We start from the raw sequence: 12,233 nt of genomic DNA, 5'->3' as shown, positions 1-12,233 counted from the left end.
CCACTTGAGCCACAGCGCCACTTCTGGTTTTCTAGTGGTTTTATTGGAGATAAGAGTCTCAGAGTCTCACGGACTTTCCTGCCCAGGCTGGCTTTGAACTGTGATCCTCAGATCTCAGCCTCCTGAGTAGCTAGGATTACAGGCATGAGCCACTGGCACCCAGCTAAGAAAGACTTCTGAGAAAGGAAGAAGCCTTCCCTAATAAGCTAAACTCTGGCTGACTTAAGCAAACAGGCAGGAAAGCCTGCAGACAGTACAGCCTGTGTCAAGTCCTAAGGTGAGAAAGAACTTGACTAAGTGACCAGCATACTTGAAGCTGATCCCTTCTGCTGAGAAGATTCTCATTCTACTTTGTCTCCTGAAATCATCCTGGTCTTGTTACCAGTCAAAACCAGTTTCTTCTTCATTTGATATAGATTACTTCTAATGTTTTTTTTTTTTTGGGCCTGGGCGCTGTCCCTCAGCTCTTCAGCTCAAGGCTAGCGCTCTACCACTTGAGCTACAGCGCCACTTCCGGCTTTTTTTCTTTTTACTTGTGTGGTGCTGAGGAATCGAACCCAGGGCCTCATGCATGCAAGGCAAGTGCTCTACCACTGAGCCAACTTCCCAGCCCTACTTCTAATTTTTAAACACTTCCTCCCTCCTTTTTTATCCTCTACACAGGTGAGCTATTTCTGCATGGACAATCTTTGGATTTCCGGCTCACTCACTCTGTAGCAAACCGTAGACTTGTGTACACTTTTAGCATAGTAGATGCTGGACAGCCAACTGTGTGCCTGTATATTCAGTTACTCAGCCTCAGCACCTTTGACATTTAAGGCTGGATAATTCTTGTGCATGGTAGAATGTTTAGCAGCATGTCTGACCTCTATCCACTCCATATCTAAGCACATCTTTACCTGATCATGACAATCAGACATGTGTTTGACACATTGTCAAGTATCCGTGGCAGGAATTATTTCCTGTTGAGAACTACCACTTGAGACTAGACTGAAAGGTAACTTGAAGATGTGTTCACTTGGGAGCCAGGGGTTTGGTGGGTTTGGTGAGGCAGGTTCTGACCCTTCCACCTCCTGGTTTGTTCTAACAGACTGCCACTCTCCGCCCCTACCTGAGTGCCGTGCGGGCCACACTGCAGGCTGCCCTCTGCCTGGAGAATTTCTCCTCTCAGGTTGTGGAAAGACACAACAAGCCGGAAGTGGAAGTCAGGTAGGAAAGTAAAATTCAGCGTGGGGGATAAGGGGTGCTGCACACTGGGATGACTTGTTTAGAGGGTGCTATGAGCTTAGAATTGTCAGCACAACTTCAGTTGACATTTTTTCTGGCCTCCAGATGGTTTTCAATTTGAAGTAAAGGAAGTAGAGCTATGGGTTGGTAGGGCATGGTCCATGGGAGGAGTTCCTTCAGCAAGATTGTGTGATAAAAGGTGTATTAAGGGAAGTGGCACTGTAGCTCAAGCGGTAGAGCACTTGCCTTGAGCTGAAGAGCACAGGGATAGCACCCAAGCCCAGAGTTCAAGCCCCACAACCAAAAAGAAAAAAAAGAAAAAAGGTGTATTAAGCTGTTCCTAAAGTATCTGCTATGGACTCAAAAGCCACTGGCCAATTAAAAAGGGAATTCAGCTGGGTGCTGGTGGCTCATGCCTAGCTAGTCAGGAGGCTGAAATCTGAGGACCACAGATGGAAGCCAACCCAGGCAGAAAAGCCAGTGAGACTCTTACCTTGAAGTAACTAACAAAAAAAGCTTGAAGTGGAGGTGTGGTAGAGAGCAACCGCCTTAAGCAGAAAATTTCAGGGACAGCACCCAGGCCCTGAGTTCAAGCCCCACAACTGACAAAAAAAAAAAAGCAATCTTACAGACTTTCCTGCCTGGGCTGGCTTTGAACTGTGAACCTCAGATTTCTGTCTTCTCAGTAGCTATGATTACAGGCATGAGCCATAAGCACCGGCTGTGCATTTTAATGTCTCTCAATGCTCACATGTGGAAAGGTTTCCCTTCATAGAAAAGGGGATGAGATTCTAAAAGGGTTACATGCCACGGAATGCGACAGATGTGGACAGATTTCAAAACCTTGTCACCCTTACTCTACAGTGTATGCTTTTTTTGCTGAAGAAAACACTTCCTAGCCTCCATATTGGAGGACCTATGCTGGGAACCTTCTGTTTCTTAGACTCTTCAGTCTCAGATAGAGATTCCAGGGCATATTGTGGGTTGCTGTGACTGGTATATTGGTATTTCAGAGACCTCTTTGTTTTATGATTCCAGGAGTAGCAAAGAGCTCCTATTACAGCCTGTTACCATCAGCAGGAATGAGAAGGAAAAGGTTCTCATTGAGGGCTCAATCAATTCTGTTCGGGTCAGCATCGCGGTGAAACAGGTGAGTTGTCTTGAAGAAGGCCTGGAGCTCAGAGCTTGCTCCAAACCAGGGAGGACAGACGTGCCATGGAGCCAGTTTAATATATATAAAGATTTTACGTGCGTGTGTGTGTGCGCGCGTGTATTTTAATTTACTCGGGGAAAAAAAATCTGCATTGGAACTTGAACCCAGGGACTTGCTCTCTTGCTTGGCTTCTTTGCTCACATTTGGTGCTGTACCACTTAACCATGCCTTCAATACAGCTTTTTTGCTTGTAATTGGAGATAAAGTATCTTGTGGACACTGCCCCAACTGGTTTCAAACTGAGATCCCCAGAACTCAGCCCCTTGATTAGCTTAGATTATAGGCAGGAGCCACAAGTACCCTGGTAGTTTATTTGTTTTTATTTTTTGCCAGTCCTGGGGTTTGAGCTCAGGGCCTGGGCACTGTCCCTGAGCTGCTTTTGCTAAAGGCTAACATTCTACTGCTTGAGCTACAGCACCACTTCTGGCTTTTTCTGTTTATGTGATACTGAGGAATAAAATCCATGACTTCGCCAGGCACCGGTGGCTCACGCCTGTAATCCTAGCTACTCAGGAGGCTGAGATCTAAGGATTGCTGTTCAAAGCCAGTCTGGGCAGGAAAGTCCGTGAGACTCTTATCTCCAAAAAAAAACCCACTAGAAAACCAAAAGTGGCGCTGTGGCTCAAGTGGTAGAGTACTCGCCTTGAGCGCAGGGACAGGGCCCAGGCCTGAGTTCAAACCCCACGACTGACGTCCCCCCCAAAAAAAAAAAAATCCAGGGCTTCATGCTTGTTAGGAAAGCACTCTATTGCTAAACCACATTCCCAGCCCTTATTTAGTTCCTTTTACTTAAACTTGAAAAGAAATGCTTAAACCATAAGTGGATAAACAGTTGTCACTTGCCACAATAGTAGAGGATGCCTAAAGTAAACACAAGAACAGAACAGTGTTACCAAATTCAGACTAGATACTGTTTACCAGAGAGTTTCAATCCTGAGGCCTAAGAGGGGAGTTTTTGTTTTTTCGGGGTTTTTTTGAATTGTTATTATAAAGGTGATCATGTACAAAGGAGTTACAGTTACATAAGTCAGTACTTTTTTTGTTGTTGTTGTTGGTCATGGGGCTTGAACTCTGGGCTTGGGCGCTGTCCCTCAGCTCTTCAGCTCAAGGCGAGCGCTCTACCACTTGAGCTACAGCGCCACTTCCGGTTTTCTGGTGGTTTATTGGAGATAGGAGTCTCACGGTCTTTCCTGCCCGGGCTGGCTTTGAACCGCGATTCTCGGATCTCAGCCTCCTGAGTAGCTAGGATTTCAAACGTGAGCCCCCGGGGCCCCGGTTTTTTTTTTTTTTTTTTTTTTTTAGTATCACCCTTTTCTGCCTTTATGCGGGACACCTGGAGGTATGGAGGACATCAAGTTCCTTGCTGCATAATTGTTTTAGAAATATTGAGAGTTTAGGGGCTTGGAAGGTGGCTCAGTGGTAGAGTGCTTGCCTTGCATGCATGAAGCCCTGGGTTCAATTCCCCAGCACCACATAAGCAAAAAGAAAAAAAAGCTGGAAGTGGCGCTGTGGCTCAAGCGGTAGAGTGCTAGCCTTGAGCTGAAAGCTGAGGGACAGCGCCCAGGCCCAGAGTTCAGGCCCCACAACTGGATCCAAAAATTAAAAAAAAAAAAGAAATATTGAGAGTTTAAAAGAAGGGAGAGGGGCTGGAAGGTGGCTCAGTGGTAGAGTGCTTGCCTCGCATGCATAAGGCCCTGGATTTGATTCCTCAGCACCACATAAGCAGAAAAAGCCAGAAGTGGGTCTGTGGCTCAAGTGGTAGAGTGCTAGCCTTGAGCTGAAGAGCTGAGGGACAGCACTCAGGCCCAGAGTTCAGGCCCCAGGACCAAAAAAAAAAAACAAAAAACCTAAATAAAATAAATTTAAAAAAAATAAAAGAAGGGAGAATGTTCAGGGTTGTCTGATGTTCAGCGTGTGCCTACAGCCAGGTAGTGTGCTTTCTGCCCTCAGGACATAAGCATGCTAAAGGCAGCCTCAGTACAGTGTGCCAGAATAGGAATGGGTGAGGGGGACTGCAATAATGCCCATGAACTTAGGGGTGATGGAAAATACCTCTTTTCACTTAGCAGCCATTTGCAGTGTAGGCAGGGATTACTTCTACACCAGACCTGCAGCGTCCCGTGAGCCAGGAGAGGGGAAGGGGTCTGCAGCTATGGAAGTGTCAGCTTTCTTTCTTCTTTCTTCCCTCCAGGCTGATGAGATTGAGAAGATTTTATGTCATAAGTTCATGCGCTTTATGATGATGCGAGCAGAAAACTTCTTCATCCTTCGAAGGAAACCAGTAGAGGTAACACCTGTGCGCAGTTCCTTATGTTCATTCCTGGAATTCTGTCACTCAGTGGCCTGGCATATTTTTTCTTTTTTTTGTGTCATCGCTGGGACTTGTACTCAGCGCCTAGGCTCTGTCCCTTAGCTTTTCACTCAGGAGGCTAGCACTGTACCACTTGATCCATAGCTCTACTTCCTGCTTTTTGTCAGTTATTTGGGGATAAGAGTCTAGCTTCAATCTTCGATCCTCAGACCTCAGCCTCCTGAGTAGCGTGAGATCCCCCTCCCCCCTGCTCCTGGGGCTTGAAGTCAGGGTCTGAGTGTGTATATATATTGAGTGTGTGATTACATAAATTTCACAGTATTGTGGGATAGTGATACTTAAACACATTTTAACCTTAATGAGGTGTGTTGTCATTATTGTAGCCTGACCTTCTCTTTGCTCAAGGCAAGCATTATGCCACTTGAGCCACAGTGCCACTCCCAATTGTTTCCTCCCATTCCCACCACAAAATTTTTTTTTTTTTAATTTTTATTTTTGCTGATAGTGGGGCATGAACTCTGGGCCTGGGCTCTGGCCTGAGCCGCTCTATGCTCAAGGCTAGCATTCTACCACTTGAGCCACAGCACCACTTCCAGCTTTTTCTGAGTAATTTTTTTTTTTTTGTCATGGGGGCTGAACTCTGGGCCTGGGTGCTGTCCCTCAGCTCTTCAGCTCAAGGCTAACACCCTACCACTTGAGCCACAGTACCCCTCCCGCCTTTTTTCTGCCTGTATATGGTGCTGGGGAATTGAACCCAGGGACTCATGCATGCAAGGCAAGCACTCTACCACTGAGCCAAATTCCCAGCCCCTGAGTAATTTTTTGAAGCTAGGAAGCTCATGTATTTTCCTGCCCAGGCTGGATTTGAACCGTGATCCTCATATCTCAGCCTCCTGAATAGCTAGGATTATAGGTGTGAGCCACTAGCACCTGGCCCGATATATCTTATATGATGAGATGCACATAGGCATTGTGCCTTTGTGTTCCTCGCTTAAGAGTACCCTCCTTTGGTCTCACTGTGTGAGATTATTTCTTGAACCAGTATTGCTGCTGCTTCAGTCATAAAGCATCCATTGCCTGAATTGAGTTGGCTTTCATCTCAGCTGGAGTGGTGGCAAGAAAGCTTGCAAGCTTGGGAAAAGTTGAGTTTATGTATTGCACATCTTCCTAAGGTCTTACAACGAAAACAGCACAATGAATTAGGGAATCCTTCCCTTACTATTGGAGTTTTCTTGACTTTGTATTTGAATCCTTTCTGCAAATTTCTTGCCAGGTCATCTTTTTTTTTTTTTGGCCAGTCCTCCTGGGGCTTGAACTCAGGGCCTGGGCACTGCCCCTGAGCTTCTTCTTTGCTCAGGGCTAGCACTCTACCACTTGAGCCACAGCGCCACTTCTGGCTTTTTCTGTGTATGTGGTACTGAGGAAAGGAACCCAGGGTTTCATGCATGCTAGGCAAGCACTGTACCACTAAGCCGCATTCCTAGCCCTCACCTCCGTTTCTTATTTGATTGAATTCTTCTAAACAAGATTCCAGTCCTTCCATTCTCCCCTGCCTCTGTGCCACATCAGTCTCACAGAGATGCTTGCTATACAGAACCTTCAACCTGGCTCAGTTGCTTGGGTCCCACATAGGTCTCCCCGTCTCCAAAGCAAAGGGCTGCGGGCTGAAGGACACGTTACTTGGGAGAGAGTCACAGCCAGCTGGGAGCACGCGATGAGGCCTGCTGCGTGTTCTTGCGTGGTGACTCCATCCCATTTCTTCTCTTTCCCTACTCACTTTCTTCCATAGGGTTATGACATCAGTTTTCTCATCACCAACTTCCACACAGAGCAGATGTACAAACACAAGTTGGTGGACTTTGTGATCCACTTCATGGAGGAGATCGACAAGGAGATCAGTGAGATGAAGCTATCAGTCAACGCCCGTGCGCGCATCGTGGCTGAGGAGTTCCTCAAGAATGTAAGTCAGGCACTAGTGGCTCATGTCTGTAATCCTAGCTACTCAGGAGGCTGAGATCTGAGGATCATGTTTTGAAGCCAGCCTAGGCAGGAAGGTCTGTGAGATCTTAACTCTAATAAATTACTCAAAAAACCTGGAAGTGGTGCTGTGGGTCAAGTAATAGAGTGCTAGCCTTGAGCAAAAGAAGCCCAGAGATAGCTCCCAGGCCCAGAGTTCAAGCCCTAGGACTAGCAAGAAAAGGCCGGGTGTCAGTGGCTCACCCTGTAATCCTAGCTACTAAGGAAGCTAAGATCTGAGGATCATGGTTCAAAGCCAGCCCGTGCAGGAAAGTCCATGAAACTCTTTATCTCCAATAAACCACCAGAAAACTGGAAGTGGTGCTGTGGCTCAAGTGGTAGAGTGCTTGCCTTGAGCTGAAGAGCTGAGGGACAGCACCCAGGCTCAGAGTTCAAGCCCCACGACCAACTAAAAAAAAAACAAAACAAAACAAAAAAACAGAAGAGAATCTAAGTCGCCCATCCAGCTTTCCTGAGTTACAGGACAAGTTTCACATCTGCCCTGATGAGCTGTGTGCTCTTATCTCCTGAGGTCCATAGGACCACTGGGGAACAACTGGCTGGCCACCTTTAAGCCGCTGGATATTGGATGTCATTTGTCTCTTGTTAATTTGTGTGTCTTAAAATGTGGAGGCTGAGATCTGAGGGTCGTAGTTCAAAGCCAGCCTGGGTTAACGTCTATGAGACTCTTATCTTCTATTAACTACCCGAAGAAAACTGGAAGTGGAGCTGTGGTTCAAAGTGGTAGAGCACTAGCTTTGAGTAAAAAAGACTCAGGGACAGTTCCTATGCTAGTTGAAGCCCCACAACCCCTCCCCCCCAAAAAAAAGAAATGTTTATGATGTCCTTTGTGAAGTAATTTGTGAATCGTGGGACTGTAGACCAGATAATCATTATGTAATTCCACACCTATAGCAGACTTGAATTTTTTGTTTTAGTGTCTGTTTCTTAGGCTTAAGTCATGATTTTTTTTTTTTTTTACTTATTTCCTTCCCATCACTGCAAAGACTTGCAGCTTCAGTTCCCTCTTAAGTTGTTTATGTGTCTACTCAGAAGACTATAGTCCTTTTCAGGGAGGAATTGTTTATATTGAAGGACTGACGGCAGAGTTGTTCTTGTCCAGATAGTTGGGACATGACTTTCTTTTTTTCCTTCTTCCAAAACAACCTTTGGTTTGTTGAAACATTCCACTCAGAGTTGACTGCGCTCCCTGGGTGGTAGGTTTGGTGTTTACTGCTACCAATATACATGCAGCCCAGGAGGAGCCCAGATTCCTAAATACAGAATCCACCCACTTCCCTGGGGCCTCATTATACTGTGCTAGCGTGCAGAAAGCTATGCTGTGTGCCTGGCAGGTTCACCAAAAGGAGGATGGTATGTTAATAATTCTCTCAGAGAAGCTGAGTAGTACATGTGATTTTCCTATGAAAGCATAGTGCCTGGTACTTAGTAAGCCTTCTATGATTGGTGGACGGCCAGGGTGCTAGGAAGCCTTGGTAACCCTGTAATGGAAGGGTGGTATAATTCAGCATTTTTGACTGCTGCGTGGAGCAGGTAGTCTTGGGTTGCATTTAGTCCTTAACCATTGGTTCCCAGCTTCTGTTGTAGCGTCTAGACTGTTCTAGGCACCACAGGGAGATGAAGGCAGAAAAAATTTCTAAGACTTTTTGGCGTAACCCCCAGATCCTGATTCCTCTCCTCTTGGCCAGTTCATTCCTCAGGCCCCTTGGATACGAACTCCATGTTTAAAGAAACCAGATTTGACCCAGCAAATAAGGCAGTGTCGGGGGAGCTGCGGGGAAGCCCCAAACCCCTAGTTTTTCTGCAATGGCAGAGGCTACTGCTGAAGTCTCAGCTGGAGTTAAGATTGAGCCTCAGCCCAGCCCTCACAGTTGTGAGCTCTCAGGTCAGCCCACCTTCTCAGCGCAGGCCTACCAGGACACACTAGTAACCGCCACACCCTGCTGCTTGGCTCTCTTTGCAGTTTTAAACCATCTGGCCGGATGTCGTGGCCTCCCCCTCCGCCTCCCTATGTGTGTCTGCGTGTTTCTGCGAAGGCGACCTGGAGTCACATCCTGGAGCAGTGGCAGCGGCGGCGGCACCGGCGGCGGCGGGGAGTCTGGTTGGGTGGGCACAGATCGGGAGGGGGTGGTGTGCTTGCTAGCTGGGCAAGAAAGCAGCAGTGGACCTTTCCCCGGGCCACACGTGCCTGGTCAGGCTGGCTTCTGATGTTTAGTCCCCTGGGCTGGGACAGATTTTTTTTTTTTTAATGTCCTGAAACTTAAAACTCTGTGCTTGTAGGAGACCCTAACCTTTTTGTCTCTCTCTGTCTCTTTTTTTTTAAACCATCTCCACCTCCAGTGGCTGTGACTGGTCCCAGTGATTGTACCTTACTGGTCGCTGTGGGTCTAGGCGGGCCTGGAGCCAGAAGGCGACTTGTTTTTTTCTCCCTGTGTCACCCCAGGTGGGGAGAGAGGGAGGCCTCAGACTCCAGTCTCTCTCCCTTGCTCTCTTATCCCGAAGCCTCCTTGGGCCCAGGAGAGGGACCCTTTGCCAGTTCCTGGGCTTTGCCTGAAGATGATCACCCAGCACTGGTTGGGGACAAGGGCTGAATCCATGATTACCAGCCATGCCTAGGAGCTGGGGCCTTGCAGCTTGTCTGTCAGTGCAGTGCCTGTGCTGGAGGTGGAGAGGTGAGCCCTCCAGAGCTCCCAGCGGCTCTCCAGCCCACTCTGGCTCCTCTGCTCCCACGCGCGCTATCTCTCTTCTGAGTCTCGTGGATCCTCCCTCCCCTAATTAAAGTTTCTTCATGCCCCTTTGGGGCCGCATGAGGTCTGTGCTCTGTGTGTGTGAGAAGGGAGTCTGGGCTTCTTCATTCCCCCAGGTTGTGTGGCTCACTTTGGGGTCCAGCACTCTAGTAGAATGGTGATCCATCACACCGCCCCCATTGTACCTAATGCACCGTCCAGTCTGAAAATGTCTGCTTGTAACACAGCTTTGGTGCTATTCACATAGTGATGTCTGGGCCAGAAGGTAGCCTCAAAGATCCCATCTTGGATTGGGAAGGTACCTCAGTGGTAGAGTGCTTGCCTTGCATGCATGAGGCCCTGGTTCGATTCCTCAGCACCACAAACAGAAAAAGCTGAAGGTTGCCCTGTGGCTCAAGTGGTAGAGCACTAGCCTTGAGCTGAAGAGCTGAGGGACAGTGCCCAGGCCCAGAGTTCAGGCCCCACAATCGACAAAACAAAACAGAATGAAAGATCCCACCTTGAGGATAAAAAGGCTGAGGTTCCATGGGACATAGTAGTGGCTTACTGCAGTCTTCCAGCTTGGGAACAAGAGGGTAAAGTGGCCCGTGCTCAAAAACGAGTTACTTCCCACATTTTATTTCTTTGGTGTGAGTCCTGGGGCTTGAAATCAGGGCCTGGGCATTTGCCCTTAAGACTAGTGTCCTTCCACTTGAGCCACAGCACCACTTCTCCCTTTTTTGAGTAGTTTGTTGAAGAGTCTCACAGATTTTCCTACCCAGGCTGGCTTCAAACGGTGATTCTCAGATCTCAGCCTCCTAAATATCTAGGACAGACAGGAGCCATCAATACCTGGCTCAAGGTATTTGCTCAAGGGTAGCACTACCACAAACCAAGCACCACTTCCGGCTTCTTCTGTGTATGTGGTACTGAGGAATCAAACCTGGGGCTTCATGTATGCTAGGCAAGCACTCTAAGCCACATTCCCAGCCCCTGCCATAGTTTCTTAATCTATAAACTTGAAATTAATGTGAACTATGACAGTCCTTATCCCTCTATCTATACTGTTCAACTTCCCAATGTGATAAGTGTTAGTGGTGATAGGCACCAGTAAAAGTGAAGTGAGGTAAGTAAATAGGTACATTGAAGAGTTTTGTGTTTGCTGTCAGAAGTTTGCAGGCCAGGAGCAGAAGAGGTTTCTGGAATGGCTGGCTTGTGAGCTGAGTTTTCCAGCCAGCTGGCTCTTGTGAAGAAAACAAGGAAATGTTTAAGTGAGGAAGACCTGGGGTGGGGGGGGGCTTGAACAGCTATTGGCCCCTTTGTGACACTACCTCTGTGACCTCCTGCTGGGCTGAACTAGTTGCGCCCTCTGGTGCAAGTGGCTCTTATAGCTTTGCAAGGAATGTTGAAGGTGCTCTTGGCAAAGCTGGAGGACCCAAAGAAAATGACATCTAGTCACTCAGCTTTCTCAGGACAGCATCGTTTGGGTGAGCAACCTCAAAGCTTATCCTAGATTTATTGTCCAGCATCCTAAATCCCTAAAACCAGAGTTGCAGGCTGACGACAGCTTGGGTGCTCGCCAGTCTCAGTACCCTCCTGGGACATTCTCTTGGGAAGCCCAGTTCCCACCGGGTGGTGGGTAGGAAAGGTAATCTCAGATCAGCTGGACACATCATTCACCTTTTCTGTGTGTGTGTCCCTGTCCTGGGACTTGAATAGGCACTGCTAGAGTTTGCCTCCCAAACTGCTGGTGGTAGGTTTTGGGGTGACACAGGCAGACCTCCAAGTGATGGAATAGTGTTTGTGGAGCCCTGGCATTTGGAGCAGGCTGTTCTGAGATTTAAAGCCAAGTATTTAACTGCCTTAGATTTTTTTTTTTGAGTGTACTGGTCCTGGATATTGAACTCAGAGCCTGTCCTAACACTACCATTTGAGCCATAGCTCGCTCCACTTGTGGCTTTTTTTTTTTTTAATACTTGATTGGACATGAGTCATGGACTTTCCTGCCCAGGCTGGCTTTAGACAGAGATCCTCAGATCTCAGCCTCGTGCCTGAGGAGCCACCAAGGCCTGGCTTCTCTGATTTTTAAGGTTAATGCATGTCTTGGCCTAGGGGCCAGAGAGAATCATTCCAATATATTACATTTCTTCTGCAGTTGGCTTATGATTTATTTTTCCAGGTTTGGGGACAGGGGGCCTAAGTGCATGGCCTGAACGATCCTATCGCCATGCACGGGGGTCCCCACCTGATGCTTTGTCAGGCTTCACCACATCAGCTGCTTCGAGTGGACCACAGCTCACACCTGACCCCCCAGAATGCCAGTCCTCCTGCAGTGGCTCCTGACTCTTTTGCTTAAATGTTACAGGCCGAGAGGCTGTCTGATGGCTCATTTGCTTTCCTGCCCTTAGACTATTAGCTATTTTTATTTCGTAAGCCCCATCGGGTCAGCCCCTGCCCTTGCCGTGGGGCCCCCAGTGACCCAAGCCCCAGGGCCCTGCACACGGGAGCTGCTGACACTGGTGCCGACGGCCAGCCCTTAGTGCCCTGAGTGCCCAGCCGGTCAAGCCAGGCCCAGAGTCCGGCCCGCTGGACGTCCTCAAGCCCCGACCGCAGGGCCCTGGGCGGCCCCGGAGCCTCCAGTGGGGGGAGTGGTTTCCCAGGCGACAGCAAACAGAGGGCGGGGCGGGGCGGGGCGGGGCGGGGGCGCTGTGGGAGCCGG

The 12,233-nt window shown here is 48.3% G+C and overlaps 2 protein-coding genes across 2 annotated transcripts in view; one reads left to right on the top strand and one right to left on the bottom strand.

Annotated features, from left to right (window-relative positions):
• Positions 1 to 920, bottom strand: part of LOC105981225 (transcriptional adapter 3) — a 22,907-nt gene extending 21,987 nt beyond the window's left edge. The window contains exon 1 of the mRNA XM_013010320.1: positions 900 to 920. Within this exon, the coding sequence (XP_012865774.1) occupies positions 900 to 920 (21 nt within the window). The remainder of the gene's footprint in view (positions 1 to 899) is intronic.
• Arpc4 (actin related protein 2/3 complex, subunit 4, 20kDa) overlaps positions 1 to 9,598 on the top strand; it is a 37,371-nt gene extending 27,773 nt beyond the window's left edge. The window contains exons 2-6 of the mRNA XM_013010496.1: positions 1,091 to 1,209; positions 2,266 to 2,377; positions 4,632 to 4,727; positions 6,541 to 6,711; positions 8,752 to 9,598. Coding sequence (XP_012865950.1) covers positions 1,091 to 1,209; positions 2,266 to 2,377; positions 4,632 to 4,727; positions 6,541 to 6,711; positions 8,752 to 8,757 — 504 coding nt within the window. The 3' untranslated portion in view covers positions 8,758 to 9,598. The remainder of the gene's footprint in view (positions 1 to 1,090; positions 1,210 to 2,265; positions 2,378 to 4,631; positions 4,728 to 6,540; positions 6,712 to 8,751) is intronic.
• Positions 9,599 to 12,233: the final 2,635 nt, after the last annotated feature.

Source organism: Dipodomys ordii, unplaced genomic scaffold, assembly GCF_000151885.1.
Source record: "Dipodomys ordii isolate 6190 unplaced genomic scaffold, Dord_2.0 Scaffold12, whole genome shotgun sequence".
NCBI classification, from domain to species: domain Eukaryota; kingdom Metazoa; phylum Chordata; class Mammalia; order Rodentia; family Heteromyidae; genus Dipodomys; species Dipodomys ordii.
The sequence above is the reverse complement of the archived record's forward strand: the minus strand, read 5'-3'. Positions and strand labels throughout refer to the sequence as shown.